General features: G+C 37.0%; 1 protein-coding gene across 3 annotated transcripts in view; it reads left to right on the plus strand.

The window, feature by feature from the left end:
* MAP3K20 (mitogen-activated protein kinase kinase kinase 20) overlaps positions 1 to 19,726 on the plus strand; it is a 171,157-nt gene that overhangs the window by 6,314 nt on the left and 145,117 nt on the right. The window contains exons 1-2 of one of the 3 annotated variants that reach the window (XM_012781957.2): positions 8,296 to 8,553; positions 8,729 to 8,921. In XM_012781957.2, the coding sequence (XP_012637411.2) occupies positions 8,763 to 8,921 (159 nt within the window). In that variant the 5' untranslated portion in view covers positions 8,296 to 8,553; positions 8,729 to 8,762. Of the gene's footprint in view, positions 1 to 8,295; positions 8,554 to 8,728; positions 8,922 to 19,726 lie in introns of those variants that run through there. The other 2 variants (XM_012781961.3, XM_012781959.2) reach the window with 2 other exon arrangements.

The following is a 19,726-nucleotide window of genomic DNA, read 5'->3' on the forward strand; positions in this document are numbered from 1 at the left end:
GATCTCTTTGCCTTGGGAATGGGGGAGAAGGGAGAGAAGAGTGTGGGATAGAAATATGGAATGTGGCTCTTACCTTCCCAGCCAGTTTGGGAGGAGAAATTTAGGAGGATGGCCTAGTTATTTCCATTATTTCCATCACTGATGTTGATCACTGCACTTCTCTTAGATATCAGGTTCATGACTGCATCCCTTGGGAGAGGAGGGAGACCGTCCGTATTTTATAGTAGGTTGTTAGTCATCGTTCTCATAGGGTTGGAATGGATCTGAAAGACACTTCATTCTGCTCTCCTAGCTGATGCAGGAGTCTCCCACTCTACACCCCCACCTCCCATGTAACACTCTCAGTGATGGGTCACTCATTACTAAAGAGGGTGGCATGTTTTCTTGTAGGACAACTCTACTAACCGGGAATTCTTTCTGTAACTTTTGTGCACTGATATCGTCACCTCTCAATCAGCGAAGCATAACATAGGCTATTGGTCTTCTCTCATTTTAACATCCCCATTTCCTTTTATCTTTCATCTCACATCCAGGTTACCAAGTTTTTTTTTCTTTTTTTATTCTATAAAATTCATTGAATTGAAAAAGAATTGTACTTTCTACATAACAGACACTAAAACATCTAACATTGGTCTTTTTCAGCATACAAAAACATCACACAACACAAATAAATATAAAATGTATCATGAAGATACTGATGTTTGTCTGAAGGTGACTGACAGCAACGGCTAAATTAGTCATGCTGCTAATTAACCTCCAAAGGTTTGTTTAGCACATCAGAAATATCTTTTCTCTCGACATAACAGGTTACCAAGTTTTAACCCTCGTATTTACCCTTCTCAGGCAGTGTTCATTCTAGGCCATCAGTCCAAAATTGTACCTGCTTGTCAGCAGCCAAGATAGTCGGATACTTTCTATTTGACAGAAAATGGCTCAGGCGGAAACAAGAGCTGAGTGACAGCGGGACCTAGGGAGGGGTAAAGGTGGGCACTGCAGTGAGCCTTGTGCACCTCTGGGCTGCTGCTTTCTCCTCGCCGCCCCTCAACCTGTATGCCTGTGCACCTGTGCGTTCCTCTTCTAGCCAACCCCTAGAAATCTGCCCTCTCCGTGCTCCCTCACTGTATTCGGGCTCTAGCCCCGTTCCCTTCCTCATGCCACCGGAAGCCCTTGCAGTGGCCCACGATGGGAATTGTACCCACCTCACGTTTCCTAGTTGGGCTTCTGTTTGAGCACAGATGCGTTTCCACGTGACATTTCTGTGGCATCAGTGCCCACACCAACCACCTTCCTGTTGCTCCCGTCTTTCACTTCTGGTAACAACAATTGTGGCAAGGAAGTGTGTCGTGGAAGTTGATTTTTATTAATTGGAAAATATTGAAGTACAAATAAGAATGTTTCATTTAATTAGCTTATTTTTATTTTAACCATTGCAAGAGAATTACATGATTTATATGGTAAAGCACACACAGAGGGGAGAAAACATGAACCAGTAGCCCTTCTGTTTTTTAGTTTCTTATTTAAAGTTGGATTTTCTCAGATATCTGTACCTCTAGAAGTTCTATTCACTAATCCCATCCTATTCTATATAAGATACACTATTATCTATGAGCAGCATTAGAGGGAGGAAGAAATATCTATGGTAGATACAGTACTAGTTAGTTCTATTTGTATACCTAGTCTCTTCTAATTAGTCTTGCAGCTTTTATCTTTTTTTGAGACAGAGTCTCGCTTTGTTGCCCAGGCTAGAGTGAGTGCCGTGACGTCAGCTTAGTTCATAGCAATCTCAAACTTCTGGGCTCAAGCAATCCTGCTCCCTCAGCCTCCCGAGTAGCTGGGAGTACAGGCATGCACCACCATGCCTGGCTAATTTTTTCTATATATATTAGTTGGCCAATTAATTTCTTTCTATTTATAGTAGAGATGGGGTCTCGCTCTTGCTCAGGCTGGTTTCGAACTCCTGACCTCGAGCAATCCGCCCACCTCGGCCTCCCAGTGTGCTAGGATTACAGGCATGAGCCACTGCGCCCGGCCTATCTTTTTTAGTGATTTAGAATAGCAATCCTGTTCAGGAATAGAATCTTTGAATCTTTGACCTTGGCATTTTGGCTAAATACACCAAGCCAGAGCTTTCCCCATTTTTTTTTTTAATATAGGACTTGTAGGAAAAAGAAATAATTGCAGCACAGTGATTCCAGTGTTATAGTTTTAATACTTATGATGATAAGGTACATTTTTATTAATTTATTCACCGTTCTATGTTAAAGAAACTGAAATACTACTAGCATAAGTCAGTATTAGGGCAGCAAGGCTGGCAAAATAAGTTATTGGAGGCTGAGAGCTATTTCTGAAAAGTTTTTTTTTTGGTCATATCCAGGTCATGATAAAACAAATAATTTTTTCTTCCCATATTGTACCAAAAATAAACTTGTAACTTTACTTTTGTGAAACAGGGGAAAAGGAAAGCATAAAGTAGGGGTAGGAAAAAAGGAAGGATATAAATTCAGAAATAATAGTAAAACTAAAAGATAAAAACATCCAGAGGCAGTCCAAAGACCTTTTCACTAGTAAAATTAATCTTTTCATAAAATACATTTAATTTAAAAAAAATTATGACTTGCAGGCATTTGATGAAGCAATTTGTAGTTTCCCTGAGTTAGGTATCCATTTGATAGGCAGTAGATGGGATCTGAAAGAAGACAGTGGCCACCAGGGAGAGTGGGTACACTCCAGGACCCTCCCAAAGTGAGTGTGCTGTCCCTGAATAAATAAGTCCTAGAATCTAGTATCTAAAAAGTGCAAAAAGAAAAGTATTGTCTTTTTGTAACTTAGTTACCTTATGAAAAAAGTTTAAAAGAAGTTATAATTACTTACTAGTAAGTAGATCTTTCAAACATTATCTGAACCCAAAGCAGTAAACAGAGGAGTAAGAAAAAATTAAAACATGCACAAAGAAAGAGGATAAGTATTTATGCATCAGTACTATATTTATTTATGAATAATTGCTTTGCAAAATTAATAGAGATATAATTCTGAAAATGGGGAGAGGAAAACTATTGAGAAGAGCATATCTGACCATAGAGGCTGAAGGAATAGATGGCTAAATATGATATCAAAGCTTATTAAAATAATAAGTAAACCAGTTATTTTATCATATACCACGCACTGGGCACAGTGCTCACAGAAGCACTGTCTCTATATCTCCTGCTTCCCAACAACTATGGAGAATAGATATTATTGCCCATGAGAGAACTGAGGCAAGAGAGGGACGGGGCCTTGCCCAAGGTCTAGTAGCTAGTAAGTTTGCGTTTGCTGCTACATTTCTCTAATAGGGGTCTTTCCCCTGGACCGTGCTGCTATCATGTTGAAATATCTGTTATTTGGAAGCAAAACTTATCAGTGAAGTCAAATAATATTGTGCAAACTTGATAACTTTTGGGCTATCAATTTTGAGACATTAAATGGAAAGGATTTGGAATTTTTAATTTATTGGTCTGGAAATGCCATAGTTTGAGAAAAAGTGATTGGTTCAAAGTTACTGAGAAGTGGAGGCGGAGTTCAAACTCACATCTGTCTAATTTTAAAACCTTGTTTTTTAATGTTAGAAGTTTAGTGGGGTCTTTTTTGTTTTTGTTTTTAATTTGGGGCAAGAGTAATGGGGGGAAAGAAAATGACTTATTTGAGATCAATACTGATCTGAAAAATCAAGACGCAAAATAGAAGATCGATGAATAGAGAAATAAAGTCCATTTTTTTTTTTTTTTGAGTAGAAGACAGAGAACTTTAAAAACTAAAAAATACTCCTTCTACCTTCATATGGTACCACTTTTGGTAATTCACTAATGGTGCAATATGTACTTTCAACAATTTAGTTAGTAGTTAATTTTTTTTTGAATTTTAATTTAAGGAAACGTTTCAATTAAAATTTTGGCATGCTACTCAATACTCAAATGATTGGCTTCAACCACCAAATTAGTGATTTTCAACATTTACATAATTGTGATGCCTTATTATGCTTTGATTTTTGTGATATTCCTGCTCTCACTTACCTACCCTCATTGTGGCAGACAATTAATATTTAAAACAGCTTTGAGAGTCTTTGAAACAAAAATTAGAATGCTACAAAATTAGGACTGAGAATTGTTGCGTGGAGTAAAATTACTTTTTTGTGTAAAAGCAATTCTTTTAACGTGGTGAGATGAAAACAACATATTTGATTTGATATAGTAAGTAAATTTATATAGGTGACTCTTATTCAATTCTGGTGTATTTACTGCAGTATACATTTGAAAAATTAGATTTGATCACATAGCAGTCTTCCCCAATGTGCCCTAAGTATGATTAACCGGCAACTCAGATTTTTCATTCTTCTGGTCATAAATCATCCTCTTAGAATAATGGTTTTTAAATTAAAGGAGAGAAAATTCAAGGGGAAAAATATCTCTAAGTGGTCTGACATTCATATATATGAGAATGGGAATCTCTACCGGTTTTTCAACTAAGTCCATGGTGGTTTGTCAAGCTCATTGGAGTTAAACCTACACCCTAGATTATTATTAATAGTTTCTTCTGTAATCAGATGAGACTTAATTTTTTATGGTTTCAATAAAACATTCAAGTAATTGCATAGTTTCACTCACATATAGCCAGTTCCCAAATGGCAGGGTGTATCACAAAGGAAGTAACAGTGATGCTAGGAAGAACATGGCTAATCGCCTCATGTTCTTCCCCTCATGTCAAGGGGTGACTTTCCTTTTCAGCGGTCAGTCGTCTTCTACCACCCTTTAGGTCACTGTTAGATGTGACTGATCCTGCCTCAGTTCATCCATATTCTCTGGGCTTGCTCTGCAACATAGGGTTTAGATCGACTCGTGTTGATCTCATTCTAGTCAGATCTCTGTTTTGGAAAGAATTTCTCTACTCCTCTTCCCTTCCCCACTCTGGACTCAGAGACCCAACACTGGAGGTCCCAGGCATACTCTCAGTCTCCCAAGAAGCCTAGGGTACAGTTTCCAAATCAGGATTTGCTTGAGAATCCTCTGGGGGCACTTGTAAAAACCACAGGTCTCAGAGTTTACATAATTTGGTTGAAATATTTCCAGCTGCAAAAGGTATAGTTGGAAGAATAACCAGAAATGATTCATTCATTCAACAAAGATTTTTTAGTGGAGAAGCTGCATATTCTGTGCTTGGCTGCGTGCTAGGTGCCCAGGATCCAGATGTAAATAGAAATGAGTTTTGCCTTTAGGGACTTTATTGTCTAGTGGGAAAGATGAATGGGTAAAGAGAGGTGATACAACATCGAAGAGGGAGAACTTAACTCTGCTCATAGAGGTGGCCAGGGACAGGAGTTTGCTGGTGGAGAAAGGCATTCAAAGCAGAGACATTAGATTGTGCAAAGGTATGGGGACGTGAGAGGTCCTCATGCATGTATGGGAAATGATAAGACATGAAGTAAAAGAGGCTATAAATGGTGGAGGAATAACATAAGAAAATTTCCTGGGATTAAAGACAAGAGTTACAGATTGAAAGAGTTCGCTGAATGTCCTACCACTGAATGAAAAAGATTTAGTTCTAAGCATGTCCTATTAACACTCAGGATTCCAGGGATGAATAGAGGATCCTAAAGGCTTTCAGAGAGGAAAAATAATATAAAAAGGATTAGTAATCAGAGTAGCATCAGCCTGCTTGATAGCCACATTAGAAACTAGAAGAAAATGAAGTATAATACTTTCAAAATTATGTGGAAAATCATTTTCTACCTAGAATTGCATACCCAGCCAGACTACCAATCAAGACATTTTTGGACATACAGATTCTCAAAACATTATATTCTTTGTGCCATATTCAGGTAGCTAATGGGAGATGTGTGCTGTCAAAATGAAGGAATCAACCAAGAAAGTGAAGACAGAAAATCCAAAGACAGGGTTTTCTACAGAGGAAAAAGGTGAAGGAAATTCTTAGGATGGTGGCGAAGGGAAGTCCCAGTCAGGCCTAGAGAGCAGCATTCCAGCCAGACTGAATCAGGATGAAGTGTGTAGAAGAACCATTTCCAAGAAAAAAAGAGAAATTACTTAATGTTTTTACTTTATTGAGAATTTTGCAGTTCTTGGGAGAGTTTGATGAGGTGAGTAAGAGTTAGGAGTATAGTAGGCTAAGTAAACGACAAAAAACAAAAACAAGGCAGCTAATAACTCTAGGAGAAACAAAAAGTTATCCAAGAAACGAAATATAATTATTGAATCCTACTTGGCACTGCTGGGAATAATACTTACTTTATCAGACTACTGTAAGCCCTGAATATTGACTTAACCAAATGTAGCAATATAGTTGGAAGCAGGGAGCACTGGGTATGTGTGACATATTTGTCCACATGGAGGTAAAGTTTCCTATATCAGAACTAAATCTTTATCTTCCACAGGCAAAGTTAATAGATAATATTTAAAATGGAAAAATTAATAAGTAGCAATATAAACACAATATTTAGAAATATGGAGTTAAATATCAGAAGAAAATGCTAAAGGAGTTGAAATTAGTTGTCTCTGGAGAGTGAGAACTGGGTGTGGGGAATACTAGGGCAGGGACTTCTGTTTTTTATTTATAATTTTTGTAGTTCTATTTCATTTTTTATGCTCTGATAAAAATAATTAATAAAAATATGTTGCTAGCATCTATAATTCTGGGAGAATCTTGTCAATGATGTTTTACATTTCGTTGAACAAACTTTTTAGCTTTTCTACTCAATGTACCTACCTTTGGCACTATCCTAAATTTTATCCAAACTTTTCTTCTTTTCTATATTTAACTTAATATGAATTATAGCAAAAAAGTTGGTAATGTAAATTTTTGATTCTAATATTTTTGTAGACTGTGTCTGGATACTATGGTTCCCCCCACCCCATATTTTTATGTAGACTCTAAACTGTCTTATAAACTTTAGAGGATAAACAACCCTTCCCTTTCTTGCCTTCTCTTAAAAGTGCAGCAGAGTTTGACTTCATGGAAGAAATCAGCATTCTTCAGTGACCCGATTTTCCTAAAATGGGATGGCTGGTCAGCTGCACGTTAAGATCTCTGAGCTGACTGTATACATCACTCAGCAAAGCCTCAAGTTGTTTATGGAGAAATTTTGCCAATTTATATAGATACAAATTGTCCCCCTCTACCTTTTTTATTTGGAGGGGAAAAAAAAAAAAAACCTCAGAGAAAAATGGAAAGAGTAGAAAAATGCCCATATATCTTTCACCTAGATGATGTGTCAGTTAACATTTTGCCACACTTGCGTGCCTTGTCTCTCTCTCTCCTCCTCTCCACACACACACACACACTCACACACACACACACACGCACTTATTTTGGTTTAGGGGCAGGCAGGGGCCAGGGCTGGACCATTTTAAAGTAAGTTGTAGACATCATACTTTAAATGTCTATTAATAAATATATTTCCCAAGAATGAGGACATCTTCCTACAAAACCAAAGTACCATTATTTGCCATGAAATATTATTTAATGTATAGTTAGGATTTGGATTTCCCTAAAATCCCAAAAATATTTTCTGTAGATTTTTTGATCCAGAATCTAGTCAGTGCTCCTATATGGCATTTAGTCATCATGTTTCAAGTTTTCTTTATGCTAGAAGTTTCCCTGCTTTTTTTTTTTTTTTTTTTTTAATCTGTGATGACATTGACCATAATGAAGAGCCCAGGCCACCAGTGGTTTTGTGGAATGTCCTACAAATATGGATTTGTCTTTTTGGTTCCTCATTATAAGGTTTCAGTTTATGCTTTTACTATAGTAAGAATATATATGTAAATATTTTTATCCATCATTTTTTAGTTTTTTTATGCAGGTTCAAAATTTCAGTCAATGTTTTCTTGTTTGTATGATTTTTTTTTATGCTATTCTGTGGTTTGGTATAGGGTATTAATAATGACCACTTCCTTGGAGAGTAATAAAACTCTTTAAGATCACAAAAAACATCACTGTAATAATATCTGGGAGAGGAAATCTGTTCCTCTGAAAACAAGTATAATATATATTTTTAACATCCTTAGCAGTGTTCTTTGTATGACTTAATATGTTATAATCAAGGGTACATTTTCTACTCTCTAATTAAGTTCTGTTACAGTACATAATCCAGGGAGCCACTCTTAGAAAACACTTGACCAGCTTTTTTTTTTATCATCCCTAAGCTGAAAGTTTGCCTCAGGAGTCTAAACACTGAATGTGTGTTCAGCCTTCCGGCCGTCCTTGTGCCAGAACGCTCCGCAGCTGAGGCTGTGTATATTTTGTGTGAAGTGAGCGCGGCGTGCGGAGATGGCATGCCTCGGATGCCAGAGGAGCTATGCAAGCTTGCTGTGGAAAGCATGCTTCCCGCTTGTCAGGGCTTCCTGATAGGAGACCTGGTGACACAGTAGCCTTTAGGCAGAGCTCCTCGGGATGTGAAGGAAGTGCTGCTACAGGTTTTGTCGGGGGGAAATCTGAGCCATTTCTCTGTGGACAGCTGTATTTCAAAGTCTGGACAAGTTGCTCTTGAATTTTGCATGGGCTGCCAGGGTGAGTGTTTTCATTTTGATTCGTTTATAGTCTTGCTTTTCTTCCTCCTAAGTCATCATGATCCTTTCTGGAAGTTTCGTAGGACTCTGTCGCCTTTACGTTACCTTAAGTAGGACTTAAAGGATTCATCCTGACATATTTGTAATTCAACTGTTCTTTGTCTTTCTTTCTGCAGATTTTGTGGAAGTATAATACTTTGTCATTATGAGATGTCGTCTCTCGGTGCCTCCTTTGTGCAAATCAAATTTGATGACTTGCAGTTTTTTGAAAACTGCGGTGGAGGAAGTTTCGGGAGTGTTTATCGAGCCAGATGGATATCACAGGACAAGGAGGTGGCTGTGAAGAAGCTACTCAAAATAGAGAAAGAGGTAAGGTCTTTTCCTGCTGTCAGAAATGGTCCCGGTAGCACTTATGTAAGCTTTTCCAGCCTGGAGTTAGAGGGTCACAGGGCTGCAAGGGACCTAGCAAGGCCTTTGGAGCGGATCCACGAGGCCGTTTCCCAATTTCCATTCTGGGAGCCCCATAAATAGAAATTATTGCAGCGTGTGCTTTAGGGTTGAGTTCTACTAGGGGTCATCTGAAGTGAGAGGATTTCTTTCCATGGCATGGAAAGCGAAAGTTCTCTGGGCTCTCCGGAGGGCAGAGGTGAGATTTCAGACCTTCCCACCTTCCCGGGTTCAGGCTTTTCTCTTCCCTAGGGCAGCCAAGAGGGGTCAGTAAAGAGTAACGTGTAAAGTTCTCATCCCCTTTCCATGTTCTCTCCTTCAATTTGTAGACATCAGGAGTTGTCTTTTAAAAGTAAACGACACTGCTTTTCTACTGAAATAAGCAATACCAGCTTCTTGGATTTCACCTCTAGTTAAGGCTAACAGTGACGGGCTTCATATAATAAAGAATTAATTGGTGCTAGACTGCTGCCCTCCTAGTAAAATCAGAAAAGGGTCTTGGCTTTCAGAGTCTGGGATTTGTGCTTGTCCTAGATGAGCTCAGAGCCCAGGAATGACACAACATGGTCCCCATGTTCAGTTTGATACCTGGAGAACAAAATTAGTTGCAGAGCTGACCTGCAGTGGCTCAGCACATTGATAATTTTTAGTGACTAACCTCTGGAGCTTGTTATGGTCCTTTCTAGTTTTCTCCTATTTTGGCTAATTATTGTTCTTTTCAATACCTTTTTAAAATGAACTTTTCTATAAATGTCCTTTAATCTCCCCGAATGATTTCATTATTTTTCATTAACTGCTGCCGGTGAACCACAGCAATGGATTAGAGAAGGAAACCAATGGCAGCACTTTGTGGATTTCCTCCCAGCAGTGCTGTGTGATTGTGTGATCCCAGCTGTGTTTGCAATTGATGAAACCAGGGCAGAAGGACTAAGATATCTCTGCCTTGGGGTATCTGTAGGCTTTGAAAAGCATTAAGAAGTGAGAGCTTTTAAAGCCCATGTGTACATAAAACAGAAGGGTACTAGCTAGAAGAAATTTACTCTCTCTTCCCTCCATTTCTTTATCAACATAATTTTTTAATAGTAGCCAAGCAATAAAACCATTTATTACTCTGGACTGAACCTAGTCCTTTTAGCTAGTAAACTCACTAGGTCCTCTTTAGGCAAGCATTATTGTCCCCATTTTATAGATTGGGAAGAAATGTATTAAGCTGCCCCAGGATGGGCAAGTGAAATCTAGGAGGCCAGACCCTTGTTTCTTAGTTTTTAACTTTGAAACCTCTAATCAATCAAGTAAGAATAGAAAATAAAACAATTCCATCCCTTTAGAGTCAAGGAAGTTTCTAAGTATGCCAATATTTTTAAGCTTTAGATCATGCAACTTTAGTACAGTGAACAAGTTCTTCTATGATTGTTGGATATGAAAAAGACTTTATAAGACATGAAATCGATTTTGATAGGAAAACCTTAATCACAACCCATCCACTGCAACTCCTTTCCCCAATCATATGTATGTGATACCTTTTCTACTATTTTTGAGAAAGCCAGGAAAATGACATAGGAAAGCACAAGGATGAAAGCAGGAATTGGAAACTGTCAAATCCTGCTTCTGTGTGTAGTTCAGAAATCAAGTTGATTATGATAAACTGCAAGAGGATAACTCAAACTTGAACGTAGGCAAAACGGCAAAACAAAAACTTAACTTCAGCATGGGGCTTGGTCAGTGACTGTGAGTGATAAAGACACATGGTAAATTATGGCAAAGCACCCCCACATGTACAGAATCAGCATGAACTTAAGATGTAAAAAGTTACGGTGAGGAAGTTGGCAGTTATTCGAAAGGAAATATGCATTTCTTGTGTAAATTATTGTACTTTATGGAATGTGTATTAGCTTGCTGGATATTCTAAGTGATAAGATGAAGATAATGAGCTCTGGATTTTTTTCTAATTCGTAGGTTCAATCCCATGTCACTCGGTTGCTTTTGGCCAATGAGTTTTAGAAGCAATGGAACATTTAATAAAATGTTTGCAGTTCTTCATGCAACTCTTTAAGAATAACTTGATATCTGACTAAATATATGTTGTATGAACTTAGTGAAATGGGGAGAAAATATATACCAATCTCTTTAACTTATGTGAGAAGGGAAAGGAAGACTATTTACTTTCCCTGTATTTGCAAACCTTTAGTTTAGGGAGTATGTATTACTTTCCTCTGTTTCAGTGGGTATATGTTACTTTTCTGGTTTGTTTTTCTTTTAAGAAAAAAATGACATTTACTTAAAATCTCAGTAGGTCTTTAAAACTTTATTTTTAAGAAACTTTTAAGCCTTGAGAAAAATTACAAGAATAGTACCATGAACCTAGTATATCTTTCCCCTAGACTCACCCTTTAGTTACAGTTTGCGAATTTGCTTTATCTCTGTATATTATTGATTTATGTGTATTCATATTATTTTTGATGAACCCCGAGTACAAATTACAGATGCTATGTATCTTTTTCCCTAAATGCTTCAGGGATAAAGAACACAACCACAGTACAATGAACAAATTCAGGAAATTTAACAATGATACAACAGTATTACTTATTATATAGACTATATTCAAATTTAGCCAGTTGTTCCCGTAACAGCTTTTTATGGCAACTTTTTTCAACCCAGGATCCAATCTAGGATCTTACATTGCATTTAGTATCTGCTTAGTCTGTTTAATCTGGAACAGTTTCTCTGTATGTCTTCTAAGACTCTGACATTTTTGAAGAGTACAAGACAGTTGTTTTATAGAATATCCCTCATTTTGGGTTTACCTGATTTCCCATTCCATCCTGCCTAGTCTAAGTTTATGTAGTTTTGATGGGAATGCTGAATAGGTCATAGGTCTGGAGGCGTCTGAAGGGGAATTGCATGTTGTCAGTTTGTCCCATCGTTGGCAACGTTAATTTTGAACCCTTGGTTAACTGGGATTCACCCAATTTCTCCATAGTAAAAACGTCTATTTTCCCTTTGTAATTAATAATTAAGCTGTTGGCAGATACTTTGAGGCTATGTAACTATCTTCTCTCAACAAACATTTACTCAAGGTTTTTTTTTTTTTTTTGCATCCATTGATGATTCTTGTTTGAATCAAATATTATTATGATAGTTTACTGTGAAGAAAGCAAAAAATGCTAGCATAAATGCATTTTCCCTCATTATTTCTTCTTCCTTTATTTTTTTATTCACTCATCCATTCATTTATTGATTGTAGACTTAAAGATTCTTTTTCAAATTTAAAATGTTTTAATCCATTAGTCATTTTCATGCATAAATTGTCACAAATTTAGTAAGTAAGAGCTCCTTTAAGCTGGCTCCTGTGTCCTTTTGATATATTCCCATCATTTTTTTGATGATTTTCTCTCTCTCTGGCACAAAAAGATGTTCCAGGCTCACCTAGTTCCTGCCCCATTCCTGGAGCCATTTCCTTAAGAAGCCCTGAGTCAGTATATCTGATTTTGGAGTATGATATTTAGGAACTGAGGTATGGGTACTAGGATTGTTTATTTAAAATTTTTAAAAAGCCTTTGTCCTTTTGGCAGAAATGATGGTTATAGAGAAATTTTATTTATGAAAGCATTTAATTTAAAATTTAAAATCATTCCTCCGGTTAGCTAGGATCTATGATATGCTGCTATTAGAAATGTAAATTGTAAACCTTTCTGGAGAAGAGGTTAGCAAAATGTACACTTCCTTTGAGCCAGAAATCTTACTTCTGGGACTTTATCCTAAGGAAATAGTCAGAGATGTACAGAAAGATGGATATAATAGGTGTTCATCTCACATGTGTAACAGTGAAGAATTGGAAACAACAAATTATGCTACAGCTTTGTATAATGGAATTCCGTTCCATTTGGAATTTAGAGAGCAAGGAAAATGCTCCTAATATATTGCTAAGTGGTGAAAGCAAGTTACAAAACATTATTATATAATGGTATCTGCTTGGTATCTGTATGGTGCTTTATTTTCCCTGTTCTGCACTTTCTTTTGTTTTCTATATTTTTCTGTCATGATTTTATATTTCTTTTTTCCTCAGAATTTTATTATGAAGATTTTCAAACATAAAAGTTGAAAGGGTTTTATAGTGAACCTTTGTGTACCTACTGTCTGAGGTCTATCAATAATATAAATACTTGCTTTATCACATGTATATCCAGCTGTCTATCCTTCCATTTATCAGCCCATTTTGATGCATTTCAAATAAGTTGCAGGCATCAGTACACTTCTCCTTAAATACTTCATCATGCATATTATTACTGAAGTTCACTGTGTGTTTGCGGTTTTGTTTTCTTTTGAGGCAAAACTTACTTACCTAAAGTTTGGAGAAATGTGCATACTCTATGACCCATATATTTACTTTTATAATCAGAAAAAGACAATTTAAAAAAGTATAAATGACAATCTGTGTCACTTTCAAAGATATTCAAGTGAATTGAGTTTTGTAAACCTCTTTAGTGTATCACGTGACACTAGTTTTCCAGTCTCAATAAGTGCCTCTAAAATGTTTAATGTTTACTTTTATATTACTTTTCCATAACAATGCTATAAGGACCTCAGTGGTAATTTAGCTTGTTTATATTATTTGCAGATTTATTTACAGTGCACTATTTATTTCTGTTTAAAAAAATGTTTTGAATAGGAGAAAATAATATAATCTGAAGGATTATACCAAAGGTAAGAAAAGAAGCCATTATTATATCTTTTGGGGAAATTCCAGCTGAGCTAAAATCAAACTAAACTGCATAGGCAGAAATTTAAGCGAGGAGTGGCAATGGCACGGAATGACATCATGACCAGTGTCTTACAACCACTGGCCCAGAGGAGAGCAATACCCACACAACAGAGAGTTCATCAGCTTTGCCACAGGAAATTTTAAAAAAGGTTTAATCACAGCAGCTTAATTTTATACTTGCAGTATATTTGATGATATGTTGAACTAGACATGTCTATACAAGGTTTTTATATTTTTGCCTGGGAAAGATGGAAACCTGAAAGTCTTTATATTACCTTAGAATCTTTGATGTCCAGCTGATATTGGGAAACCACATTTAAGCACAAGGCATGAAAGAAACATGACTCAAATAGAAAGGAAGCAGAATCCCGAAGAGGTAAAATATAAGTCCTTTTCTTCGTTTGCTTTGGCTTTTGCAAATCACTCCTCTTTTTATTTTAAGGGAAAAAAATATCCTGCCAAATTTTTTCAAATTTCAAAACTTCCACATGTTAAATATTTATAGATACAGAGGAATGATCAAAATGTTGAAAGTGGTCACAACAATAGGAAATACCAATGATTTTTTTTTAATAGAGACAGAGTCTCACTCTGTCACCCAGGCTGGGGTATAATGGCATAATCACAGCTCAGCACAGCCTTGAACTCCTCAAGCCATCTTCCTGCCTCAGCCTTCTGAGTAGCTGTCACCATGCCTGGCTAATTTTTTTTTTTTTTTAACTTTTTGTAGAGACAGGGTCTCACTATGTTCTCCAGGCTGGTCTCGAACTTCTGGGTTCAAGAGAGCCTCCTGTCTTAGCCTCCCAAAGTGCTGGGATTACAGGTGTGAGCCACCATGCCAAGCCTATCATTGATTTTTTTTTTTTTATATGAAGGGGAAAATAGTGTGAAAGAGAAAACACAATCTTGAAATTGACGCAAAACTCAAAGCTAAAAATAAAAGCTCTTAGTATACACAGTTTATCAACATGACAGTATTTAGTGCTTTAAAGGAGGCTAGTTAAATGTTATCACTTTATTAGCTCTTGGGAGACCCTTTTTCTTTTCTTTGCAGTGCTGTTGCTAACTTTTTGTTAATGAATTCTTTGCATTTTTTTAATTGTAGGAGTACTGTTGTAATATTTTTCCCTGCCCTTGAACACATTAAAGAAGAATAAAGCTACATTTACTTTCTTTTTAAATGCTCTCAATATTTGAATCTATTTATGGGACCAGTACAAATAAAAATTAAACATCTTAGATACTTGACGGCTGCCATTGAGTTCTGGCATAGTTTTTGTGATAATTTGTCCAAAATGGTGTTCAGAAAGGGCCACGTGGTATTTTAAGCATAGTAAGAGCTGCTTTAACTATACAAGAACTAACATGTTAAGCTGGTATAGGTTGAGTATCCCTAATTCAAAACCCAAAATGCTCCAAAATCTGATACTTTTTGAGTACCAACCTGACACCGTGAGTGGAAAATTCCACACCATACCTCATGTGACAGGTCACAGTCGAAACTTTGTTTCAGACACAAAATTGTTAAGAATATTGTATAAAATTATCTTTAGGCTATGTGCATAAAGTATACGTGAAACATAAATGGAATTTTGTGTTTAGACTTGGGTTCCATCCCCAGTATGTCTCAAAATCTGATAAAATCTGGAGTCCAAGATACTTCTGGTCCCAAGCATTTTGGATAAGGGATATTCAGCCTATATTTTCAAATGCCCACCCTCTCAGTACTTAACTTGTTTGTTATAGTATCTTCACATGCCTAGTCTCTCCCCCCTTCACTCAAGAGTCCCTTCATATTTTATTATTTAAGACAACATCATGCAAACTTTTTCTCTTCCCAATCATAATTTACCTCTGTTGGATTCCATTCTCTTAAGTCAGTGGTTCTCAAAGTGTGGTCCGTGGACCAGCAGCATTAAGTATCACCTGGGAACTTCTAAGAAATTCAAATTCTTAGGCTTTACCCCATACCTACTGAGTCAGAAACTATGGTGGGTGGGGCCCAGCAGTCTGTGCTTTAATAAGCTTTCTAGTTGTTTCTCATCCCCACCGGAGTTTGAGAACCACTGCTTAGGGTGTGCCTAGCCAACTGTATGGCAATTATAGATGGTCAGGATAGCTTCAGTTTGGAATTTTGGGTAAAGGTACCCAAAAAAGTGCTCAAACTGGTAGTGAGAGGTTTTTGTGCTTAGAAGCTTTTAGACTCTTAAATTCACCCTGCATAGATGACCAGCTATGCACAGACCCTGCTTGGCAATATCATTTGAGTATAACGAACTAAAGGCTGACTTAGAATGGCAAACATACATGAGTCCTCAGGCAAATGCCTTCAGATCCAAGCCCTTCCCCACTCTGGGGCTGACCCAACTTTCTAGGTTTGTTTTTTATTTCCTGACCAGAGCTCTCCACGCCTGTCCAATTGTTCTTTTGTCTCACTTTCCCATTCCTGTAACCTTGTTCACATTCTTTACTTCACCTGTAATGACTTTTGTCTTTGCCTGGGCAGATCCTATTCATTCTTCAGCTTTAACTTCTTTCTTCTTTATGAAACGTTCTCAGTCCCTCAAACATAATTATCTCTTTCTCTTCTGAATTTATACCACTTAACATCCATACCAGTAGTTTGACAGATGATTAAAACTGCCTTATGATTCTACCCTTCCTGTAAGAAATTGCTACTTCACATTTCGTGTAAACATGCCATGCCTTGTTGTCTGAAAGGGGGGAACTAATGATAGTGCCCATGTCATAGAGTTGTTGAGAGGATTAAATGAAATAATACATGTAAAATATGTAGGAGAGTGTTTGGCATATAGGAAGTCTTGGATAGCTGCTAGCTATCAGCTGTATCTTCACAACTATACTCCAAAGTGAGAATAGCAGAGGTAGGTGTCATCGTCTGTGAAAATTTTACTTAGTTGATGTCTAGGTTCTTATGTGGAGAAGGGGTCAGATGCCACAGGTACAGTTAGCAGGAAAGAGAGCCACGGCAAGGCTTGGTGTGAATGTGGAAAGGCAGGCACACATGTGGTGTATTTGACATCCCTGTCGTGAGCCCTCGGAGGGCGAGGACTGTCTTTCTAGCTGTCACCAAGCTGGTCACCATCCCTGTACCAAGTACAGCTACCACTGTGAGCCCGAATTTGGTTCAGGGCTTTACACTACTGCACTCTTCTTCTTCATAGTCACTTTATAAGGTCTTAATCTGCATTTGAGAGTTCAGGAATTAAGGTTCAGAGAGGTTAAGCAGCCTGGCTAATATAAGCAGCATCTTTCTTGCGGGTCTTCCCTGCCAGCCTCAGAGCACCTGGTGCCGTGCCTTACTCCCTGTAAACACTGAAGTATTTGTTCCTTGATACTTGATATCACATCACCGTGGACTTTCCTCTCATTTGCATTCATCCAGGAAAGGCATCTTGTATTGATGGACCTCCATTTTCTTCACTTACTCTGCTTTGAGCTGTGAAAAATGGTAGAACTTGTCTGTCTTTACTGTGTCATGGTAAATACAGTAATAGACTTGCGTTCAGCTCCATAGTAACAAAACTCCAAGTTACTCACCTTGCTTTAGGGTACCTGATATTTGGTTTATATAAATGCCCTTGATTTTGCATCTTTTAGACCAGTATGTCATTTCCGCTTAAGGAATTTTAAACATTTCACCATTCCATGTTTTGACTTTGTGATACATATATAAATCATCAATTTGGATTAGAAAATAAGCAATTTCAAATAATCTTTTTATTTGATAATTAACATCATCATCCAGAAGTATGTATTGAACATCTATTCATCACTCAGCTCTTTTCTATGAGACATTTCTGTTACTAGGAGCTTGTAATTTAAGATACTCCAAGGTGAGCTACTATAAAAGAGATAGAGAAAATTAGACACATGTTGAACAAATATATAAATTAAATGAGTAAGCATGTATTACCAATACAACTGAAGATAACTTGAACCTTAGGGGAGATGTCAGTGAGGAAAAGCTGGGACCAAGAGGAATTTAGAAAATTACTTGAATTATAAATAATATTCTCACTGTGTTATGTGAAATGCAATTACATTAAGACAAACATCATTCTATGATATTTTTGAGATTATTGATGTGACTGTAAAAATGTTTTATTTGCAAGTCCCATCCTTATTTTTGCTAGTCTTTAAAAATTTTACAAATCCTTTCAAAACTCTGTTAGATTATATATTTACCTATATGTGGAGGTTATTTTTAGTTTTTCATATGAGGAACATTATTGCAACTGTTATTTCATCTTTTCATTAAAGTGTTATTGATCTTGGTATATTGAGCAATAAACATTTCAGTTAGTTAATATTTGTTCTCTAGCCATGCTCTAAATATTGTGCTGATACATCAAACCAATTACATCAATTAATGTATTTCAGTAAAAATGTTACATCCTGACTAGCTGATGTTATACAATGCTAGGCTCTTGTTGCTAGAAGAAAAATAGTATGCAGCATGAATTGAATTTCTGAGAAACTGAAAGCCTAACATAAAGAGAACAATTGAAAAACTGAAGGAGATAAAGAGCAGCCCATAGGTATTTCAGATAGTTTCAAAATAGATATGATTGGCTTAGTCCTCAAAAATAGAATTATTTCACTTGAGTATTAAAAAAGTACCTAGAATTTTCTTTTCTGTTCTATAGTGAAAACAGGAAGTCACTGACATGAAATTACCCCAGAATAGAGGCCAGTTATTAATTTTTTCTACTGATGCTTGTCTCCTGTTCCTGGTTAGGACATCCAGTTTCTTTTGGAGCACTGTCATCGGTGACATGTGAGATGCAGGCTTAGAAAGTTCTGTGTAATGCAACTTCCAACCCGTTGGTACTGGTCCCTGCCTCTGGGGCCACACAGAACAAGTCTTAACCTTCTTTCTTATGTCATCTTCTTGAGGACAGGATCTGTGTCTTACTGATCTTTGTATTTTTAGGACTCTACCATAGTACTTGGCCCACAATAAACAATAAATGCATAATGCATAAATGAACAAAATAATAAACATGCTCACATCTCAACTTTCTCTTCTAAGATTTACATAAAGGTTTCTCTATTGCTGCATCTACAGGAAAGAATATAGCTTGTCGTTTCTAGTCTATTGCATAGCCTCTTCTTCTCTACATTTGCCTGATTTCTTGAGTTCTTAATAAATTATTTTGTCTTTAATGAAAGGTTCTGTCCTATAGCAGCTAGGGAGGATTTTCCTGGCTATGGTTCTTATCTGGGTTGTTTGTGAACATACTTCCAAAAAAGGAATCCAAGATGCTTTCTCTTAGCTCTGCCAATATCAGATGTTCACTGATCCATGACCTGAGAAAAATTAAGGTGTCCTGAATGAAATGAGACTGCCAGGATTTAATGACTTTAAAGTATGACTCCTGTCCCCGATGCCTTTCTTCAGGAGAACAGTACTTGGCAGAATTAGCTGCATTAGAGCAGCCACACTGATAAGGATGAAGATGTCTGTAGACGAGAGAGGAAATGGCATGGTTGCCCTGCTTTCTGAGAGATTGTATTCAGCAAGTAACGCACAAAATCAGATTAGTACACTATGTTTTACAAATATGCAGAGCATGTATTGCTTCCATGTACTCATTTTTAATTATTGGATGGGTATTTTAAAATATAATACCAACTTTAGTTAGCTTCTGTTGCTCACCAAATCTTTACAGTTGTGAAAGTGGAGAACTTTTTCTCCCTAAAATCTCAGGATGTTTTCTTAACCACAAAGTAAGGCCTATGCCTGTAAGTGTGCCCTACATTCTTTCTTGGGAAAAACTTTATGCTCAAAGAAACCTGGACTAAGATTGTGACTAAGGCCAGGGCACCTCTCTCAGACTAGTGATGCTCTGTGGGAAATCCTGATTCTAGATATTCTGACCTCAAGTGCTGACCAGGCCAGGAATAGATTTTAGGAAGAAATCAAAGAAATTAATATTAA

This window comes from Microcebus murinus, chromosome 8 (assembly GCF_040939455.1).
Source record: "Microcebus murinus isolate Inina chromosome 8, M.murinus_Inina_mat1.0, whole genome shotgun sequence".
NCBI classification, from domain to species: Eukaryota; Metazoa; Chordata; class Mammalia; order Primates; family Cheirogaleidae; genus Microcebus; species Microcebus murinus.